Source organism: Juglans regia, chromosome 7 (genome assembly GCF_001411555.2).
Source record: "Juglans regia cultivar Chandler chromosome 7, Walnut 2.0, whole genome shotgun sequence".
In the NCBI taxonomy this organism is placed as follows: domain Eukaryota; kingdom Viridiplantae; phylum Streptophyta; class Magnoliopsida; order Fagales; family Juglandaceae; genus Juglans; species Juglans regia.
Genome location: NC_049907.1, coordinates 25,400,884 through 25,423,778, shown reverse-complemented (window position 1 = coordinate 25,423,778; position 22,895 = coordinate 25,400,884). Strand labels below are relative to the sequence as shown.

At 39.5% G+C, this 22,895-nt stretch overlaps 1 protein-coding gene and 1 non-coding gene across 2 annotated transcripts; one reads left to right on the top strand and one right to left on the bottom strand.

The window, feature by feature from the left end:
- Positions 1-1,090: 1,090 nt before the first annotated feature.
- Positions 1,091-1,775, bottom strand: LOC109011535 (ethylene-responsive transcription factor SHINE 2-like). Its single transcript, XM_035692584.1, has 2 exons — positions 1,671-1,775; positions 1,091-1,534 (listed from the first exon to the last, which is right to left on the bottom strand). Exons 1-2 carry the CDS (start codon positions 1,748-1,750, stop codon positions 1,324-1,326), a joined length of 291 nt encoding a protein of 96 aa, XP_035548477.1. The 5' UTR covers positions 1,751-1,775; the 3' UTR covers positions 1,091-1,323.
- An 18,124-nt stretch (positions 1,776-19,899) lies between these two features.
- LOC118349161 lies at positions 19,900-20,007 on the top strand. Its single transcript, XR_004802151.1, has one exon. It is a non-coding gene; the product is annotated as a small nucleolar RNA R71 (small nucleolar RNA).
- The last annotated feature ends 2,888 nt before the right edge of the window (positions 20,008-22,895 follow it).

Genomic DNA, 22,895 nt, shown 5'->3' with positions numbered 1-22,895 from the left:
CTTAAATTACTTTCTTGGTGTCGAAGTCATATCAGTAAAACAAGGGCTGTTCCTATCCCAACAAAAATATATTCGGGATCTTCTCACTCGCACAAAGATGGACGGTGCCAAGGCAGTGATGACTCCACTTGCCACCAAGGATGTACTTCAGCTTCATGATGGATCTTCTTCTACTGATCCAACTGAGTATCGTCGAGTTATAGGAGCTCTCCAATATCTATCGTTTACTCGACCTGACATCGCCTTCCCAGTCAACAAGCTGGCTCAGTTCATGCATAAATCGTCTCAGCTTCATTGGACTGCTGCCAAACGAGTTCTGCGATATTTGAAGGGCACTCTTAATCACGGTATTCTTCTCAAGCGCACTGGAAATCTAACTCTTCAAGGGTTCTCTTATGCGGATTGGGTAGGTGATAAGGATACCAGATCCTCCACCTCTGCCTATCTAATTTTTCTGGGTGCATGCCCAATATCCTGGAGCACACGAAAGCAGCGTGCGGTAGCCCATTCGTCCACTGAAGCAGAGTACCGGGCTCTTGCTTCAGCCACCTCAGAACTAATTTGGGTTCGTTCACTGTTCTATGAGCTTGGTATTCCGATTTCTAAGCCTCCAAATTTATTCTGCGACAACATTGGTGCTACTCAATTAAGTCTTAATCCCGTAATGCATTCAAGGATGAAGCATATTGCTATTGATCTCCATTTCGTTCTCTAGTCTCAAAAGGAATGCTACAAGTCTCCCATGTCAGCACCCATGATCAACTCGCAGACCTTCTAACTAAGCCTTTGTCACGACAAAAATTTCAAAACTTATGCACCAAGATTGGCTTATTTGATGGCACGCCTATCTTGAGGGGGTGTATAAAGGAAATCGTATAGGTGTAACCAACTGATTTACTTGACTAAAGGAAATCGTATAGGTGTAAAACTGACTTGCGTCTATCCCCTGTAAATCTGCTACCCGATAGTATAGGAGCCTCTTGTTACAGCATTTGAATATTTTTTATATTATCGTATATTTAAACTTGTAACTGCATATCATGTACAGCCCTTATATATAGAGGACACTCTCGTATCAATAAAATAAGTTTCCGTATCTTGTATATCCTCCTCATCCATTCCATTTCCAGCATCATGAATCTCGACCCTCGGTGATCCTGATGATAAGCCATCCTCCAGATCAGTTTGTGTCTGCTTCTTCCCGAGCTCAATTCTCATCACCCAATTTGAGGCTGAACGTGCCCCTGCGCGCTTTTGCCACACTCCAATGTGAGAGTTATCAGCATCAAGCCTTAGGCATGTGAGGGAAGGATATTGGTCTTTTCAACACTTGCGAAGCTTGGTGCTAAGCAGCTCCGAAAGAGCTTTGGGAGACAAGGGAGAGTCACCGCAAGCCTTTGTGTCTTCATGGCGGCCATTTGCCGTAGGAAAGTTGGTCTTGGCATTTTGGCCATTCATCAATATGGCTGCTTGGTCGTATGCCCTTGCCGCAGCCTCAGCTGTCTCCAATGTGCCCAGCCATACCATTCTCTTCCTAGACAAGAAAGAAAAACAAGATGTGGGAGAGAGATCAGAACGAGAATTTAGAATTATGACGCGCGCATATATACATGGTGAATATATACATAAATTATATGAGGGTCGTTGGTAATGGGAATGGGTGAACTTACAGTAAAGGATGGCGAATTTCTGACACCCAGGAGCCCCACTGGCGTTGCCTGACTCCTCTAAACTTCTTTGAATGCACCATCTTATGTCAGAGAGAGAGAGAGAGATCAGGGTTGCAGAGGTCATAAGTACGAGAGATCATAAATGAGCAAGAGGAGGAGATTAAACGAACGAACAATGTGCGTGACCAATTATGTAGCCTGTCGGTGCATTGGTGGGAAAGTGAAGTAAATGTGCGTACGTACTGCAATAAAAGTTTCCATCTGCACAACTCTGACAAACCATAGGCTCTCAACAGTTGGAAATAAATGAACAAGTACAACCTTCATATCCAGACAAATTAGAAGACAAAAAAAAAAAAAAAAAAAGAGAACAGAAACAATCCTTTTCTCTTATCTTTACTAATAATTAGTGAAAGCCGGCCTTTGCAAATATAAGTTTTTGTTTTTCAATTTTATTATTATTTTTTTAAAATTTACAAGGAGTTCTGCAACAAAGGTCATACAAATTAACACTTAGTGCATCGATTTCTTGTAGTATGAATCCTATACTAAATTGAGCGACTTTTGTAGTTTGGTTAGAAGGGAAGACCCAACGGATGCAGAGGACTGGTTACGTTTTCATGTACGAAGGACCCAATGTCTTAACTCCTTATTACAATTGGAACTTTTTCTATCCTAAATTCCTGCGGGTGAGCCGAATTGTATGAATTTTTTCGCGCAGCAGTATTAATTCTCCAGCGGCAGAAGACTGGAATTAAGCAGCTTTTGTTCATCAAGGTCTGATGTTTACAGGAAGTAATCAGCTTGGCATGCAATGATGCAAATGAGTTAGGGACCAAGAAAGATAAAAAAAATGGGAACATAATTTCATTATTGGGCTTGCAGCGTATAATTAATAATAAAATTTTTTATGTACAGTCAATTTTGTGTACTCATTTGTGCACTTCATTAATGTCACTACAAGAAAATAGGTCTTTTCTAGCGATTTTATGATTGTCGCAAAAAAATCACCGCAATTAACCCCTATTTGCAGCGATTTTTGTATGGCCGCTGAAATGCAACGCAATGTATTTGGAAGATTGACTATGAAATTACTGTTCATTTATTTCCGGCGATTTTTTTTTTTTTTACTTTTAGAGGCGAGTTATTGCCGCCGGAAATGGATATTTTTACTGTATATGCATTTTTTTTTGCAACGAATGGTAAAATCGCCAGAGTAGATGAATTTGCAGCAACTAAATTGTGTATCAGCGGCAAATAAAAATCGCTAGAAATAGCCCTTTAAAAAAAGTTATGAAGGGAAACAGATAATCAAATAAGAGTATGCACAATTAATTGTTGGCGGTTAAACCGACTATATGCATGAATGCAAAGCAAAATAGAGTATATGAACAAAATAACATTAACATAGAACTTAGTAAAATTACAAAGTAGGTAGTGCAGATTTGCACTTACAAGAGTAGGGTGAGAGCAAATAAGGTGGAAGAAGGAGAGAGTGAGTAAGAAGAAAAGAAAGAATGAGGCGAGCGAGCTCTGCCTAATTCTAAAGCAAGGTTCTCATTTTATAGCATAAAGAGTTCCTGTTTACAATGATTAAAGTAAAATAATGAAAGCAAGTCCGTGAGTGAACAGTAAACACTTGTTTGAGCACGGGCATAAATTAGCTGTCAACTTTATGTCTTTAGCTGTCTGAATGACTGCTTTTGGCATGTAGTGGCAGCATGGAAATCATCATTGTGTCGGAAATCATTATTGTGTCTTTGCTGGATCTGCTTTTGATACAAAATGTTAAATTATTAAAAGAAGGGCTCGATCAGTCTGGGACGGTCAGCCTTTCCCTGTGAATTTTTTTTTTTTGTGTGAAGAGCTCGATCAGTCTGTTGGACGGTCAGTCTTCAACAAAAATATGGTCAATCTTCAGATAATCTTGGAGTATCTGGAGAATCATGGCCAAAATACTTGTAAGGATAATTAGTGGAGGTTTCTGAGGATGCTTCTAAATTATTTTCTTATTCAGAATCATTTTCTAGAGATTTCTTTAACAACTGAACAAAATCCCTTTTTGAAAGTCCTTCAAGAGCATTCTTAGGGGACTTCTTTTTTAAGGAACTGCTGGTAGCTTTTCCTCTATGGGAAGTAGTTAGTGAAGTAGGAGCCTGGATTTGTGGATATCTAGTCGAAACAAGAGAACCATATGTAATCTCTGGGAATTCCTTTTTGTCTTGCAAATCTGGAGCAGTCTGAGGAAAATCTCTAATCACATATTCAATTATTTGTTGGGTATAGGAAAACCTATCCCACCATTTTGTGCAGCAATACCAAACCATGATATCAGCATGTCTTTCATAATTTCATTTCATTATCCAGGGTACTTTGTACTTTTGACAGAAATAGAGAATGTAAGGAAATTTTTGCATATGCGTATCAAGTTTGGTGGTTGCAACATTGTAATAACATTTGAAAGCTCGGAGGAGCTCATCAGGAAAAGTTTTAGGAATAGGTCCAAATTGGTCCCACCATCTGAGGAACCAGTAAGGGAGATTTCCTTTAAATTTTTTATCGAAATTGAGGAACCATGAATGACTCATATCTGGTACCTGGAAAAACATGAATCTGTTCCAGGTAGTAATATAGTCATGATAAGTGAAAGTAGTGTCTGTTTTGTCCAGTCTTTTAGGAGAGGATGGGTTTGTTCCCCATTCTTCTTTGTTGATGACATGGAGGATATAGGCACTGTGGTAGATTAATTTGTTACTGTTGGTTTTATCATAAATTGGCTTTATGATAATTGAATCAGTATGGATTAAAATAGTGGAGTAATACTGGAGATTCTTGGTGGAATCTTCAGGAATCCAATGAAATCCTGGGGGAAAGTAAGATGAAGCAATTTTGAATAAATCTGTTTGGGCAGATCTATTCGGTTCAATATAAAATAAGTGAGTGGGGTATGCTTTTTTCATGTACACAGTTTTTCCTTTTGGAAGGAAATACTGGGTAGCAGAAGTATAAGTAGTTTTTGACGCAATTGCCTTAGCATAGGGGTCAAAATTACTAACAAGTGTTGAAGCAAAAGTAGGTGGTTGAATTATTTTACCAAGAGGGGTAAACCTGTTAGCAATTTGCAAACTGTTTGAAGCAGGGGTTGAAACATTTTCATTCTTGATAGTTTTCTTATCAGGAATGGGTGGAGGGGGAGCAGTCTGTTTTTCTTTTCCTTTTTTCTTGCTCATCTTGGAGATTTCTGCAAGAATTCACAGGTAAGAAAGTCAGGGATAGGATTTTGGGATCATTTGATATATTCAATATCAAAGTCGAAAACACTTAAAATAACTTGCCAGCGTGCAAAAATATGTTTTGATGCAATGCTTTTAACATCTTTTTCTAAAACAAATTTAGCACTCATGCAATCAATTCGGACCAAAAACTTTTTTATTAAGTAAATCAGATTGAAATTTGGATATGCATAGTACTATAGCTAAAATTTCTTTTTTAGTAGTACTATATTTTCCTTGTGCAGAATTCCAGGTTCCATAATGGAAGCGAACAATTTGTTTAGAAGAACCTGGTGAAACACATTGTTTCAGAGTACCACCATAACCGATGTCAGAGGCATATGCTTGGACAATTTTAAAAGAATCTGAAGTAGGGATACCAAGGCACGGAAGAGTTTTGACATGTGCTTTGATTTTCCTTACTAGATCAGTATGAACTTCTGTCCAAGGAGGAGGATTGGAAAGGGGTCGTTTGAATAAAGGACGACATTGTTTCCTCATATCCTTGTAGAAGTCAGCAACATAATTGAGAGATCCTAAAAACCTCTGCAATTGTTTTTTGTCCATGATGACATCAAGAAATTTGTCAGCAAATTCAATAGCTCGTTGGATGGGCCTGATTTTACCTTTAGAAATATCATAACCAATGAATCTGATCTTGGTTTGGAATAATTTGATTTTTGTTGTTGAAACAACAAGACCATTATATCTAATGATGTCAAGAAACGAACATAAATGTTTCCAGTGTTCATCAATAGATTTGGAGAAAACAAGAACATTATCTATGTAGACAATGGTGAAAGCAGAGAACGAATTGAAAATATCGTTCATGATAATTTGAAATTCACTAGGAGCATTTTTGAGACCAAAGGGCATCACATTCCACTCAAAGTGACCAAAAGGGGTGACAAAAGCAGTCTTATACCTATCTGACTCGGCTATTTGGATTTGCCAAAACCTAGACTTAAAGTCAAATTTTGAAAAAACTACTGCATCACTTAACCTATGAATTAAGTCATTCTTGTTGGGAATAGGGTACCTAATCCACTCTATGACTTTATTCAAGGGTTTGTAATTAATGACTAGATGAGGAGTTCCACTTTCTAGTTCAGCATTTTTCTGGACATAAAAGGCAGAACAAGACCAAGGGGATTTGCTATTCCTGATTATGCCTTTATTAAGAAGATCTGTAATTTCGATTTAACAATATTCCAAAGTCTGTCTGTTCATTTGAACAGAAGTAGCTTTTGTTGGAATATCTCTTTCATCAAAACCTTTAATGTATGGGAGAGAAACTATGTGTTTCTTCCTATACCAGAAAGTATTGGGTAAATCAGAACAAACATCTGTTATCAAACGTTTGTTAAAATAATCAATTTTTGAAATCAGTAGGGAAGAGGATAATTGTTTAGAAATATTTTTGTATTTGATTTCCTGTTGGAGGAAGTTCAAATGTTTTTCTTTTGCCAAAAGTAAAGATTTCATACTCTTATCCGAATCAATTTCAGAGCGAGAAGGAAAGTGAAATTTTACCTTTTGACCGAAAGGGTCGGTGGTGATACCGTCTTCTTCAGTCATGAAAGGATATAAAGAGGAAATGAAAGGGATTCCCAAAATTACTTTGTCAGACATGTTTTTGACTAAAATAGAGGGAATTCGAAAACAAACATTATCTTGACAAACATGAGCATTATTGAGCTCATAATTAATGGTCATCTTTGATCCATTTGCCGAGAATAATCTTTCTGTAGATTTTTCAAAATATTTGCTAGGGATGAGTCCTTCCTGAATACAATTCAGGTCTGATCCGGAATCAATCATAGCAACAACAGAAAATTGAAAATCATGAGAAAAAACAATAGTGACTCCTGAAAACCATTTTGGAGGAATAGTGTGTCTAATCAAATAAATTTGGTTATTCTCGTGCTGAATAGAACCAGCCTCATCTGTTTGCTCATTATCCGAAGGAATGTCTTGATCAAGTTGTTTATCAATTTTGAATAATAAAAATTCCTGTTTTAAAACTTCATTCTCAGATTTGAGGTTGTTAATTTCAGATCTGAGTTCAACAATATCTTTTTTAACAGAATTTATTTCATGTTGCAAATCAGAGGTAGAAATATCCTTGGGTTTTTTCTTTTGGAATCTCTCCAAGGTTTCTTGAAAATTAATCCTTTGTTTAGAAGTTTCTGGTTCTTGACGAACCATTGTCTTCTTTAGCTTAAGAAGGTATTCTTCTTTAAGCTCAGGATTTGTTATTTGGGAAATCAGGGTTAGCAAGAGGTTTTCTTGTTCTTCTGCCTTTGTTAAGACATTAATTGTCTTACTAGAAGGCTTACAACAAGTAGAGTTACAGTTGCAACTCAACTTTGGATCAGAAGGGCCAGGAGTTTCAGTTTCAGAGTGATATTCTGAATCACTAGAACTGAACTCAAGGGTATCCGATGATGAAGACGAGGCTATTTCTATAAGTCGAAATAGTTCTTATTTATTATGGTTACCAATGTCCAACTGATTAAGCTTCTTTTTCAATTTTTTTGCTTTCTTGGGACATTTATCTGTAAAATGTCTGGTCTTGCCGCAATTAAAACATTTTCCATGAGAGGATTTTTTGAAATTTTTTTTCTTGGAAAACGGTTTGATATAAGGTTTTTTATAAGTTTTTTTGTAAAATTCATCACGGGGTTTTCTCTTAAAACCACCATGAGGTTTAGAAATTTTATGTTTTCTTTTAGATGGAGCAATACTAGGAAGGCCAAATTGTTCACAAAAAGTTCCCATTTCATATTTGGCTTTCTTACTATTTCTCATCTGTTCACGAAGCATTCTTTGATCATTGCACATACTAATACCAAGTTTCTTAATTACACTGAAAATATCACCATAGGTGTAATTTTCGTAATTCAAGATCCCAGAGGTATCAGTAAGTTCTTGCTTTACATTATAAGCAAACAATCGAGATAATCCATCAATAAATTTCTCTTTCCAGTAAGGCTTTTGAATGTCATCCCGAAGCATTACTTGAGAAATAAAAACGTCTTGGTACCATCTATAATCTGAGATCTGGTGACATCGTAGATTATTTAACTGGTCGCTGACACGACTAGTTATGTTGGATGGTGTTCCAATAAAATGTTTTAAAATGGCATAAATCAAGGTATTAACATCATCAGGATGTGCCATCCCAATAGTTTCATAAAAAATTGGTAACCCTTCTTCATTACGCCTAACTGCGTTCTGAATGGTTTCCTTGGTTTCATTGGTTAGATGTTTGTCCCACCAATGTTTTAAAACACCAGAGAATCCTTGAGTTAGAAATACTATAAGTTTGTTCAACTGTTCGAACATTCAAAGATTTTGAAAAAGTATTTTTAAACCAAGTGGTTTTGTAAATTGAGTTTGGATCAATCTCTGGGATCTTCCATGATCTCAGAGCAGGAGATAACTCCTTACCAAAAGAACAATATTCTTCATTAACAATATCAGGAGGTAAAGCCGACCTGGAACTAATTGAAGAATTACTTCTCCGCATTCTAAAGTATTTGTTCCTAATCTACAAGGTAGATTTCATCTCAGTCACCTGGGAACTTACCATTTGGGAGGTTACCCCAACTGTACCACTAACTGCCCTAAACGCCACTCAGGCTTGCACGGGTCTTACCTGGATACCTTTGAGCTACTCCGACCTGATCCTGAACCTAGGGAAAGTAGAAAGTCTCGCATCAAGTAGATGAACAACAAATAGAGTAAAATGCAAGAGGAAATAATTAACAGCAACTAGATACCATAATGGCTGTGATACCAAAACTAGACACGGCTTACGTGGGCAGGCATACCACGTTTAAGGCGCCGTCACTCCACATGGGCTGCCATCAGCACTGCCTTTAGAGCACATGCCAACAGAGGATCTAGCCTTGTACCAACTGTTCCTTAATCCCCGTCAGGGACGTGAGAACTCTAGCCACGGGATTAACCCGCTGTTTTGGTATCAGAGCCATTCTGGTATCTAATTGTTGTTAATTATTTCCTCTTGCATTTTACTCTATTTGTTGGTCTTCTACTTGGTGCGAGACTTTCTACTTTCCCTAGGTTCAGGATCAGGTCGGAGTAGCTCAAAGGTATCCAGGTAAGACCCGTGCAAGCCTGAGTGACGTTAGGGCAGTTAGTGGTACAGTTGGAGTAACCTCCCAAATGGTAAGTTCCCAGGTGACTGAGATGAAATCCACCTTGTAGATTAGGAACAAATACTTTAGAATGTGGAGAAATAATTCTTCAATTAGTTCCAGGTCCGCTTTGCCTCCTGATATTGTTAATGAAGAAGATTGTTCTTTTGGTGAGGAGTTATCGCCTGCTCTGAGATCATGGAAGATCCCAGAGATTGATCCAAACTCAATTTACAATACCACTTGGTTTAAAAATACTTTTTCAAAATCTTTGAATGTTCGAACAGTTGAACAAACTTATAGTATTTCTAAATCCCAAGAAAAATGTTTTCTTTTCAAAGAAAAGGATATTAAGGAATACAAAAACATGGGATATAAATACATTCATATAGGTTCTGTTCAAGTTGCTGCTAAGCCTTTAACAAGGTTAGGCATCAACGCTTCTGTTCTTTTCTGTTTACGAGATGACAGATTCCTCAAATTTGAGGATAGCATTCTCGGAATGATTCAATCCTCCCTTTCAGAAGGACCGATTCATTTTGATTGTTTTCCAAATTTGACTTTATCTTTAACAGGCAATCAAATTTTAAAATGTTTAACTCTGAATATTTTAACTTCTGGCTATCAAATGCTTGAAGGAAGCAAACCACTTGCTTTGATTTTTCGGATTTATTATCGTCTTTTAAAAACGAATTTAGATCCAAAAGCTATTGTAAAACCTTCTGGAAAAAATACTCTACTGATCCAGAGTACTTCTCCAGATGTTGATATCAAAGTTCCAAAAAGAATTTATTGGGAAGACATAACCCTTCCCACTGAATGGACTTTGGAACAAGAAATACCACCACCTCCTAGAAATATTGTTCCGGATGCCGATGTTGACATCATCCAACAATATTTAAATGGAACTGTTAAAATTTCTTTTAATAGACCTGAAGCCTCAAGCAAAAGAAGAAATTCTTTTACTGGCTCTAGATCTAGTTTTGATTCCGTCCGGAACAATCCAAGGAATAACCCAAATCTTAACCAATTCCTTGAAGATTCAGTACGAACGGTTCAACCTCCTAAACCTGTTTTAAAACTGAAAGGACTCTCTACGTCCTCTCAGGCCCATCTAACGAGCCATTGAATTTGCTGACAAATTTCCTGATGTCATCATGGACAAAAAACAATTGCAGAGGTTTTTAGGATCTCTCAATTATGTTGCTGACTTCTACAAGGATATGAGGAAACAGTGTCGTCCTTTATTCAAACGACTCCTTTCCAATCCTCGTCCTTGGACAGAAGTTTATACTGATCTAGTAAGGAAAATTAAAGCACATGTCAAAACTCTTCCGTGCCTTGGTATCCCTACTTCAGATTCTTTTAAAATTGTCCAAACAGATGCCTCTGACATCAGTTATGGTGGTATTCTGAAACAATATGTTTCACCAGATTCTTATGAACAAATTGTTCGCTTCCATTATGGAACCTGGAATTCTACACCAACTTCTTCTGAACAAATTGTTCGCTTCCACATACCCATCCGGAAAGGCTTTGGCACCAAGCTCAGCCTATCCAAGGAACCCACCATGAGGTAGTGATCACCTGGGGCCTCAATGGTTGCCAAGCCCTGCAATAGGGTACGGAGCGAACAACTGTTGCAGGGTGCAGGCGGCTGGGTCCAAGCAATGTATAAATGACAGCCATCCCTCCCACGGGAAGGCTTTCTGAACTATTCTATTTTTCTACTCACTTAGCTTTCCTCATCATCCAACTATTCTCCACTGACTTTGGAATTGGAGTGACCCCGAACATCACCATAGCCTATTCTTCCTCTTAGCTGCAGGTCCAGCGGGTTTGGATGTTGTGGTACTACTCGGGCTGCGAAACACAACATCAACAGTGGCGCTGTCTATGAGATTCTTTCCATAAATGCTTGTACTTCGCATGCTTGTAGCAACACAGCCCAAAACTACACGGAGGGAGGAGAACCAGACTGAAGCAATGGAGGCAAGACTCGCTGGAATGGAGGAGATGATAAGGAAGTTGACGGAGGAAACTGGGACGCTCTGCAGGAGAATGCGGCACTCTGGTGGACCAACGAGGAGTTGGTAGGAAGAGGAGAACCGAGCGGTGAAAACATGTGGATTCGTGACGAGTCCTTGCGAACACCAGAGCAGAGGAGAAAAGGTGCAAGCCACACCTCGAACTTCGAGAACTTGGCTTAAAATATGCAGAATTGGCTAAGTGATGGGCACGCCATCCACCATAGACTAGCTACTCGTAGCACCGACCTCCCATACAGCGCGAGAGTTATGGCGGTACCCCTTCGGCCCAAGTTCAAGGTTCCCTAGATGGAAGTGTACGATGGGTCCAAGGACCATTGTTGCACTTGGAGACATTCAAGGCCCACATGCCCTTGCACGGCTTCCTAGGAGAGATCTCCTGCCGAGCCACTGACACTGAAAGGAGACGCCTAGGCCTGGTTCGGGTCTCTCTTGTTGGGGACTGTAGATAGCATTGACGAGCTAGCTTGCCTCTTCATGATGCAGTTCATGGCAAGCCGGAAGAGGAGATGCCTGGTTGCTTACCTCCTTACAGCTAAGTAGCGAGACGGAGAAAGCCTGAAGTCATATATCTCCCGGTTCAATTAGGAAAGCATGACCATCGACGACCAAGACAATAAGATCACATTAGTAGCCATTCTGGGGGGAATCTGCTTAGGAATCCGTTTATGGCTGAAGTAGCACGAAAGACCCCCACCACGTTAAGGAAGTTTATGGACCGGGAGGATGGATTCATCAATGCTGAAGACACCCTCGAGGCCCTAACGACTCCATGACGATCCGAGATGGAGCAAGCAAATCGGAAGGCGGCTAGTGGAGGTCACAACCACCGACCCGGCCACGTGGGTTACCCCACGCTCACATGAGTTTGGTAGTAGAAAGAGATAGATAACTAAGCCCGTGAAGAGAGCCGACCTGAGGCAGAGAGAACCACCAATACTGCGAGTACCACATGACCAACCGACATAGCAATAGAGATTGTTATGCCTTGAAAAGAAAAAGGGAGGAAGAGCAGTCAGAGGACCCTGAAGACCGGCGTGGGAGAGGGGAGTGTTTGGGCCCCCGATGAGGTGCAAGCCTGGGAAGGCAGGGAGTGAGAATAGAAGATCAGAGGAGCTCCCCGACTAAAGATCGAGCAATCAAAGAAATCTACACGATCACTGGAGGATATGCAGGAGGGGGAGTCACTTCGTTGGCCCGGAGAGCACACGCCCGGAGGGCACAATATAAGGAGGTGTTCACCACCGTGAGAGCTTTTGTCAGGGCACCACGACACTTGGGGAGCACCACGATAACCTTTGGTGAGAAGGACAAAGATGGCATCCTCCACCCCCATGAGGACACATTGGTAGTGACAATGCAGGTTGCGAACTTTATGACTTGAAGAATCCTGATCGACAACGTTAGCTCGGCAGACATCTTATTCTGGGAGGCCTTCGTCAGAATGGGGATTAGCCCAGACCGGCTACGCCCGGCCCCTATGCTGCTCAAGGGTTTTATAGGCAACATTGCTCAACCAATGGGGGCCATCACCCTATCCGTCCTGACAGGTAAGGTGCCAAGGACTATTGCGACAATGATCGATTTTTGGGTCATCAAAGCCCCATCCTTGTACAACGCGATACTGGGACGTCCCACCCTGAATAACTTGAGGGCGATGACATGCACCTACCACCTCAAGATGAAATTTTCCACCAACTTGGGGGTGGGCGAAGTTCGTGGTGAGTAGGTCCTAGCTTGGGAGTGCTACACTCGAGAGTTGAGGCACGAGGTCAAAGTAGTCGTGGCTTTTGAAAGAGCCAAAAAGACAACTAAGCCGAATTCCCCACCGGCCCTGATCGAATGGGATGAAGAAGTCCACGATGAGCAAGCCCATTGGCAGGTTGAACCCAACGAGCCCTTTAAGCTGGTGTCAGTCGACCAACAGAGGCCGAAGCGCATGGTCCGTGTCAGGACTAAGCTAGACCAGGAGTTGAGAGAGGAGTTGAAACGTCTTCTCATCACACATCAAGACGTGTTTGCTTGGAGCCACGAGGAGATGCCTAGGATAGACAACTCCATCATTGAGCACCGGCTTAGCGTCGACCCAAAGGCTCAGAAAGTCAAGCAGAAGCGATGAAGCTTTAGTGCCAAAAAGTATGTGACAATAGCCGAGGAGGTGGATCGTCTCCGAGTAGCGGGGTTCATCTGAGAAGTTCACTATCCATAATGGCTCTCCAACTTGGTCCTGGTGAAGAACGCCAACAGAAAATGGCGGATGTGAGTTGATTTGACCGACCTGAATAAAGCTTGTCCGAAGGATAGCTTCCCGTTGCCACGCATCGACCTAATTGTGGATTCAACGGTAGGACATCCCCTCCTTAGCTTCATGGATGCCTATTTGGGGTACTACCAGATTAGGATGAGCTTGGACGATGAAGAGAAGACCATATTTGTTACGGACCAAGGGCTCTACTGCTACAAAGCTATGCCGTTCGGCCTCAAGAATGTTGGGCCACTTACCAGGTCAACCGTATGTTCAAGTAGCAGATCGGCCAGAATATGGAAGTATACATGGACGACCTGCTAGTAAAGAGCAAGGAGCCACGACAACATCTAACAGATCCTGGAAAAGCCTTCTTCGTCCTTCAGTGGTATAAGATGAAGCTCAACCCTTCAAAGTGTGCGTTCGGGGTGGAGTTGGGGAATTTCCTGGGGTTCATGGTCTCCGAGAGAGGGATTGAGATGAACCCCGAAAAGGTGGAAGTAGTAGCGGGGATGTCCTCCCCCTGTAACCTCCATGAAGTTCGGGTGGCAGCCCTAAATTGCTTCATCGCCTAATCAACTAACTAGTGTCTCACATTCTTTAAAGTTCTAAGGAAGGCCCAAGAGTGGGATGCAGCTTGCGAAGAAACCTTCGCCAACTTGAAGAAGTACTTGAGCCATCCCCTGTTGCTAAGCCAAATAAAACTAGGTGAGGACTTGATTGTGTATCTAGCCGTGTCCCCGCACGTTGTGTCAGCAGTTCTGATTAGGGAGACAGACAAAGGACAGTGGCCTGTCTACTACACTAGCCGGGCCTTTCGTGGAGCCGAAGCTATGTACCCGTGGAATGAAATGTTGGTGTTCGCCTTGGTCGTCGCTGCAAGAAGATTAAGGTGATACTTCCAGGCCCACTCGATGAAGGTGCTCACTGATCTCCCCTTCAAGAAAGTCACGTAGAAGCCAGACACCTCGAGACGACTTCCCAAGTGGGTGATTTTGCTTAACGAGTTTGACATGGAGTATTTGCCCCGCACAACAATCAAAAGGTGGGCATTAACACCCCAAGGAAAGCCTTGGCAGGTCCACGTAGATGGCTCGTCTTGCCAAGCTAGCAGGGGTGTAGGGGTGCATATAGTGACTGAATGGGGGGAGGAGCATAACTGTGAGATTAAACTTGCCTTCAAAGTAAACAACAATGAAGTTGAGTATGAAGCGCTCTTGGTCGGGATGTTGATCACCTGGTTGCTAGCAGCCGAGGAAGTAGAAGTGAGGGTCGACTCCCAAGTGGTCGTCAGCCAGGTATTGGGACAATTTGCCACAAAGGATAAAGATTGAAAAAGTATCTTCAACTTGTTTGCAATGAGCTCGACCGCTTCTGCTATTTCCACATGCAGCAAATCCCGAGAGAAGAAAGTCAGAAGGTAGATAGGTTGGCAAAAGCAGCGTTAGGGCAGGAAGAACTCCCTCTCCCATATCGCAGCATAGTCAGAACGGTCGACGCCCCATCCATCATGAGCGAGGTGTTCGTCACCTCACCATCATCCCCAAAATGGGTCGCAGACATTAGGAAGTTCCTACAGGAAGGTCAGCTACCAAGCAACTTAGAAGAAGTGCGAAAGGTTAGGAACAAGGCAGCTCAGTTTACCTGGTTGGATGGGGTCCTGTACAAGAGAGGGTTCTCCGAGCCACTCCTTAAATGCCTCTCGCCGGATGAGGCACAGTACACGCTAGCGAAGATCCATGAAAGAATCTGGGGTAGCCATTTGGGAGGAAAGGCACTGGTCGCAAGAGTAACTCGAGCTGTGTACTACTGGCCCCGTTCCCTCAAGAATGTAGAGGACTTTTCTAAGAAATGTTTGAAGTGTCAAGAGCACGAGTCGATGCCGCATGTCCCACCAGAAGAGCTAACATCGGTCACGGCCCCATGGCCTTTTGCCAAGTGGGGCCTGGATCTGATTGGCCCATTCCCAATGGCCAGAGGAGGGGCCAAATTCGTGGTCGTGGTGGTTGATTACTATACGAAGTGGGTCAAAGCAGAGGGGCTAATTTAGGATAACAAGGCAACTAAAACTTTAGGCACAAATGTGTGAGTGGAACGTTATGATAAAAACACTAAGGTATGTCCAGGCTGTCTCCTAGTGTGTTTTGGACTCTGACTTCTTCCAGTTTCCTTCTGTGATTTGTTTCTTTTTCTCTTGATCCGAATTACTCTCAAACCCCATCATTATCCTTATTTGAAGAGTCCTACACTCTTTGAAAGTTCTTAGGTTGTTCTATCGTCTTGCCTCCTTGAAAGTCCTTTGAATTTGAATAGGTTTTGACTTGCTCTTTTATAAACCCTAAAATAAAACATAAAAATCTGTTTAAGAGTTTTAGAAAGTAAACAGAAACAGATTTTAAGAATACAGAACAATTCTTATGATTTCTATTCACATTTTAGCATTTTAGTCCAATAATTGAGTATTTAGAGTGCCCTTTGTACATTTATCACACCCCTTAACTTTCTTATTATTAATCCCTAGCAATTTTTATGCAAAAAAGATGAAAGAGATTAAAGAAAATCACTAAAATAACCCATTAATTCACATTTTTCAGATTCACATATAAAAACAATCTAAAGAATTCAATAACTCCATCAAGATCAATCCACCTATAGTAGTTTACAGAGTGTGTATGTGTTCTTCGAGCTATAACCGTCGTACCACTAACCTTGACACATGCAACATCAAGAACATCTCAAGCAAAAGGCTCAACTCCATAACTTACGGGTATAATAGTGTTTTGTCTTTGGGCTCTCTCTATGGAGTTGAGAAGTGGTGTACACACAATCACATGGAGATTTAGATAATTACGAACAAGCAACAAGCAAACATTGATATTATGATAGGAACACTAACAAATGAGAATATTTAATCATTCTTTCAACATGCTTACTTGGGATTAGAACGGTTAAAACAAAATGTTGTAATGTGAGGAATGAAAGAAAATGATTCAAAAACTTCTAAGCACATAACTAAGAAATCTTATTAAACATCTCAATAAACCACATTCCTCACTTGATGTACTCTTCAGCCTTTTAAATCATTGAATAATGCTTTTTTTTTCTTTTTTTTTTTATAATTTGGTGAACAATTATATGTCACTCTAGTATTTTGCTATTTCTATCCAGTCTTGATATTTCTACTTTTGAAGCTCATTCACTTGAACACCTTGTAACTCGTGTTCTTCCCTTTTCTCTCTCTGTTTTTTGTTTTTTTTGCATTTTTTATTCCTTGCAAAAAAAAAAAAAAAAAGAATTCCATATCTAGTAGACAATTAGAAGTAAAAAGGGTAGAAAAAAAAAATCAGTGCATAGGTTATACTACAATGTGGAGAGGTAGGTATGGATAATGTAGGTATATAAAGAAAAAAAAAAAAGGGATATATGTGTTTCTTGGCTTAAAGTTGGCTACTAGATGTCTATAATTCAAAGGGTTGGCTTGAACGACTCAAATGTTAATCTTAAATTGACCTTCATCATATCCCAAGTATATCCACCATCATACCACAGACCATACAATGATGTTCTTAGAAGAAGTTTCCAATTTTCAGCATTTGTTAGCTCTCAATCCTCTTCAAAACTCACACATAAAGACTTAAGCAAAAGAGTTCTCTAAATACATGTGTCAAACCACCATCTTACCACAAAGCTTGGGATGAGTGCATTAGAAATTCTATGAATACCTCAGTATAATGATCAAGATGAGGTTTGTTGAATTCACTAAGATAACTATGTATGAGAATGAGTACACATGTGAAAGGATATATGTGTGATGCTAATTAAAAAAACTCTAACACATGTAAATGTGTCACAGAGTTCCAACAAGCATTTGTGAATGCATAATTTGCACCACCCCTAGCTTAAAAGAAACATTGTCCTCAATATTTAAGAATCACAACTAAATGAATAGTAATTGAAGAGGGTAGAATACACTTGATGTGTGATGTGGGTAGCCCGATAAACATAATAGATGGCAAACTGAAATGAGAAAATGATACTATCCTGCAAACAGAAAACAAAGAAAACAATAACAAAAAAAAAAAAAAAAAAAAAAAAATGAATGAAATGAAAAGAAAACAAAAGAAAAGAAAAGAAAACGAATAAAAAAAAACATATCTGCATGGTGTGGTCATAGTTGATAGGTTGGGCCTGCAAGTGGAATGTCTTCCACTTCAGACACTTGTCTTCCAATAAGGATTTTAAGGTATTGACCATTTACTTTAAAGACCTGACCATCCCTAAGGTCCTCTATTTCTTCCATCCCGTATTTAAAAACATGCTTCACTAAAAAGGAGCCGGTCCACCTAGATCGAAGTTTTCCTAGGTGTTTGTGAAGTCTAGAATCATTTAAGTATAGTCGGTTATTAGACTTAAACATCTTCCTAATAATATTTTATCATGAAACGCTTTCATTTTAGCCTTATAGATTTTAGAGTTCTCATAAACTTCTCAACTCCTCTAACTCGATTAACTAAAACTTTCTAAGGTTACATGCATTCAATTTCGAAGAAATACTAACAAGAGAAGTGTCACCTAGGCAGAGAAATACATGCTTTAAACCTAAGGGCAGTGGCTTCAATTCCAATTTGGGACTCTCCATGCTTGAAGGAATTTTTTTTTTCACTTTTATTAGGCAACTTCTCAAATTTCAGTTGCCAAACTTGTGTTCCATAATCATGAGTTTTATAAAAAATGACACAAATATCAACAACATCAGATGAATCACTAATAGTACCAAACTCATAATTAACAAGAAAATATCCAAGGGGATCAGAATCATTAGTTGTGTGAACTCCATTGTCTATGAGTGCGTCAGTTATGTTTGTTTGGTAGCACTCGTCATCCTCTATTGAATGTTTTCCATTATGAAAAAATATTCACCTTGAGAGTTATATTCCCAAAAGAGAGCTTCATTAGACCATTCATGCAATCAATAAGAGTATTAGCAGTAGGAAGGAAATGTTTATCTAAAATTAAGAAGATTTTAGAATTAGAGTCAACAACAAGACTAATATCAAGGATTAAGAAATCAACAGGATAATAAAACTTATCAACTTGGATCAAAGCATTTTCAACTATCCCTCTCAGTTTCTTAATTGAACGGTCAGCCAATTGGAGTACAATAGAAGTGAGCTTAATTTCACCCAAACCAAGCTACAAATAAATGGAATAAGGCATCAAATTTACACTAGCTCTTAAATCTAGCCAGGCTTGCCCAAACTCATGATTCCCAATATTACATGCGATGGTTGGACAACTAGGATCCTTATACTTAGGAGGAATTCGCTGCTCAATTACAACACTAACTTGCTCTGTTAGGAATGTTGTCTTCTTAACATGGTGTTTCCTCTTAATTGTACACAAATCTTTGAGAACTTTTGCATAAGTTGGAACTTGTTTAATAACATGCAACAGATGGAGATTGATCTTTACCTGCCTGAGGTTCTCCAAGATTTCATTGCTAGAATCCAAAATTTGCATACCAGATTTTAAAACTTGAGGAAATGGTATCTTAACTGGGCTCTTGATTACCTCGGCTTCCTTGGGCAAGTCGGCACTATCATTATTTTGTTCCTATTCTATATCCTCTGGCTTATCAGTTGTTGGGATGTGTAAAGACTTACCACTTCCTGTCACAATGGCATTGACCTCCTTCAAATTTCCTTAAGCCATATGTTGACCTTGGGGTGTGGATTGAGCTTGAGAAGGGAACTTGCCATGCTCATTCACACTCAAGGAACTCATCAACTTGGATACATGGGTCTTTATCTCCTTGTTTTCTTCAACAACCTGCGTAATCAAAGACTAAAATTTTTGATTAGTTTTATCCTGTGTCTCAATAAAATCATGTAAAGTATATTCTAAGGAGTTCCTAGAAGAAGAAGATGCATGATACGGTGCAGGGTAAGCTCTAGGTGGCTGTGCAGGTTGCTGAGTTTCAGATTTCTAGCTAAAATTGGGGTGATTACGCCAGCCTGGATTTTAGGTATTGAAGAAAGGTGTGAAAGACTTCTTGTACATACCTAAAGCATTACATTGTTCCTCATACACTTCCTTCATTTCAGCAAATGTGGGGCACTCTTGAGCTAGATGATCTATCCCACCACACACAAAATACGGTTCAAAAGATTCTACACGATTAGCCATGTGTGTTGGTTTTAAATCCTTAGTTTTTAACACCTCTAACTCCCTAGTAAGCAACTCAATTTTAGCTTTTAGGTTATCCTCTTCCCTCAGATGGTAAATTCCACCACTATTTGGATTTCCAGTAGGCTATGATATGTTTGCACTCTCAATAGCACTAGGTCTGGTCTAAGTGTGAGTTTTTTCAACAAGTTCATTGAGATATTCTATAGCCTCATCTAGATTTTTCTGCAAAAATTCACTATTACAAATCATATCTATAAATTGGAACTCACTAGGTGTAAGTCCCTTATAAAAATAACTAAGCGCTAGTTCTCATACCTATGGTGAGGACACATACTCAACAACTCTTTAAACCTCTCCCAAGCTTGATACAGAGTCTCACTATCATTTTGTGCAAAGGTGGAGATCTGCCTCTTCAAAGCATTGGTCTTATGTTGGAAAAAATATTTGTAGAAGAAGACATGTGTCATCTCATTCCATGATTTTATTGATCATGGTCTTAATGAGTACAACTAACTGTTTGTTCTATCCTTCAAAGAAAAAGGAAAGAACTTAAGTCTCGCAACATCATCTGTAGCATTATGATTATGGAAAGTCACAACTACTTCCTCAAACTTCTTAATATGCAAACAGGAATTTTCATTCTTTAAATCATGAAAGATGGAAAGTAACTGTATCATAACAGTTTTAAAATCAAGTTAACGAGTGTTGGTTGAAAACATGATGCATGATGCTGTGACTGTTCGTGTAGGTTGAGGTAATCCTGAAGAGTTTTAGTAGGTTGATTTTCATGTTTACTCATTTTTTCGGGACTAGATGGATTGTTAAATAAATGTTTAAAAAATTTGATTCTGACTCTAGCACAGGCCTACAAACAAATCTACCCAAGGTGTCTCTATATCTATGAATGCAAGGTAAAAAATAATAAAAAAAAAAACTACATATACTACGAAAAAAATGAAAAAAATGTAGCAAACTACAAGAGGGAACGAAGTTACTGCTTTTACATACTGCTGAAGTAAGTTATGCCTTGTAACAATTCTTGAACCATACTCCTCGGCAATGACACCAAAATTTGATTATACCCAAACTAGTACGCAATGTTATAGTATAGTTCAGGGTGTCGATCTACAGGGAGTCGGAAGAAACACAACAAGACGCGCAAGTTTAAAAGAAAAGATCAAATTATAATATGACAGAATATGAAAATTCTACCTAAAACACATATTTAAAATGAGTTTAGGGCTCGAATAAGAAGGCAAGTAAAGCTTTGGGCATCAACCGGATCCAATATTCTGACTTTTTCAATTCAAATTATATACACAATTAAGAACTATAGCACTAAATTCCTAATTAGAAGATATAACATTATATTCATCTACTTTCTCAAATTTAAGTCTAGAATCTATTCTTCCTTTACAAACCACAATTTTCATATATAAAAATGAATATCATATCTAAAGACGACACTATGTTCACAAACAATAATGTAGCAAAATGTCACATAATGGCATGAAAAGCCTATTTAATTTAGTCGTATATTTATAATCATATAGCTCAACAAAATTAAACCATAGTAAGATTTAATATAATTGTCTCAAACTTATAATATCCAAAACAAATAGAGAATTCAATCCTAGAATCTTAAACGATAAAGGTTAATCTATGAATTGAAATATAGTCAAAATATTTTCACCAATCAATTTCCACTCTAGGCTTTACCTAAGATTTAGTTTTTTATGGAAGAAATAAAAAATAAAATTGGTATTTTTCTTTTCTCTAGAACTTTTCCTCCTCCCTTCAAAAACTTTTCAATTTCGTGTTAATGATATGCTTATATATGGTAGGAAAGAAACTCTAATGTCTTCATGATTCCCGTGTAAAAAATCGCCTAAATTTTAGGACTCAGCTTGGCAATCATGTATGTGCTTTAGGATTTTGAATCTAGAAATCCTTATTCGAGATTAATTTGTAACCCTTTAAGATAGCTTTCCAAAGCATCAAGAATCGCTTCAATCGAATGTGTGAGTGGAACTTTATGATCAAAACACTAAGGTAAGTCCAGGCTGTCTCCTAGCGCGTTTTGGACTCTAACTTCTTGCAGTTTCTATTGTGATTTGTTTCTTTTTCTTTTGATCCAAATTACTCTCAAACCCCATAATTCTCTTTATTTGAAGAGTCCTGCACTCGTATAAAGTTCTTAAGTTATTCTAATGTCTTGCCCACTTGAAAGTCCTTTGGAATTGATTGGAGTTTGACTTGCTCTTTTATAAACCCTGAAATTAAATATAAAAATCTGTTTAGGAGTATACCAAAGTAAATAGAAAGTCAATTCAAGAATACACGTTAATTCTTATGATTTCTATTTACATTTTAGTATTTTAGTCCAATAATAGGGTATTTAGAGTGCCCTTCGTACAGTTATCACCGAGGCAACCAATAAAACCCTCATCTCCACCCTCAAGAAGAAGCTCGGGGCACACAAAGAATGATTGGCCGAATAACTCCCGAGTGTGCTCTAGGCTTACCGAACGACTGTCCGGAACACCACTGGGGAGACACCCTTCGCCCTCACTTATGGAAGCGAAGTAGTAATCCCTGTGGAAGTTGGAACGCCCACGTTCCGCATTCAACATTTTGATCCTGACACCAACAACGAGAGGTTAGCCGAGGGGTTGGATCATCTGGAAGAGAGAAGGGAAGAGGTGGCAATTCGAATGGCAAACAACAAGCGAAAGGTGGAACAATACTTCAACAAGCGGGTCAAACCGTGCTCCTACAAAGTAGGTGACTTGGTGCTGAGACAAACCGGAATAACCACCCAGGAAGAAGGGAAGCTGGGATCGTGATGACAAGTCCTGTATGTAGTGACTACAAACAACCGATCCGGCTCCTGTCGCGTTAAGAACAGGCAAGGACTCGAGCTCCCCCACTCTTGGAATGTCGAGCATTTGAAGAAATACTACATATAGGGACATGGAAAAATGCATTGTATGAAAGTTGTAAACTTATTTGATGAATGAGAATGCCCGAATGTTTGCCTCAAATTCCTTGTTGTATAAAGCTTTGAACTAACAAAGCCAAGTCCTTAGACTCGCCACGAAGTCGAGTCCTTAGACTCGCTGTGGGGTAAGGCCAAGTCTTTAGACTTGTTGACCCCCTGTTCACTCGCCACGAAATCGAGTCCCCAAACTCGCCACGAAGCCAAGTCCCTAGACTCGCTGCGGGGTAAGGCCAAGTCTCTAGACTCGTCGACCCCCCGTTCAACAAAGTTGAGCCCCTAGACTCGAGATAAAGCAGTGCCTAAACTC

Excerpts from the sequence above, each read along its gene's own strand:
- LOC109011535 (XM_035692584.1), bottom strand. The coding sequence starts at position 1,750 with ATGGTGCATTCAAAGAAGTTTAGAGGAGTCAGGCAACGCCAGTGGGGC. Across the intron at positions 1,535-1,670 it reads GAAATTCGCCATCCTTTACT|GAAGAGAATGGTATGGCTGG; the intron begins GTAAGTTCACCC and ends TTTCTTGTCTAG.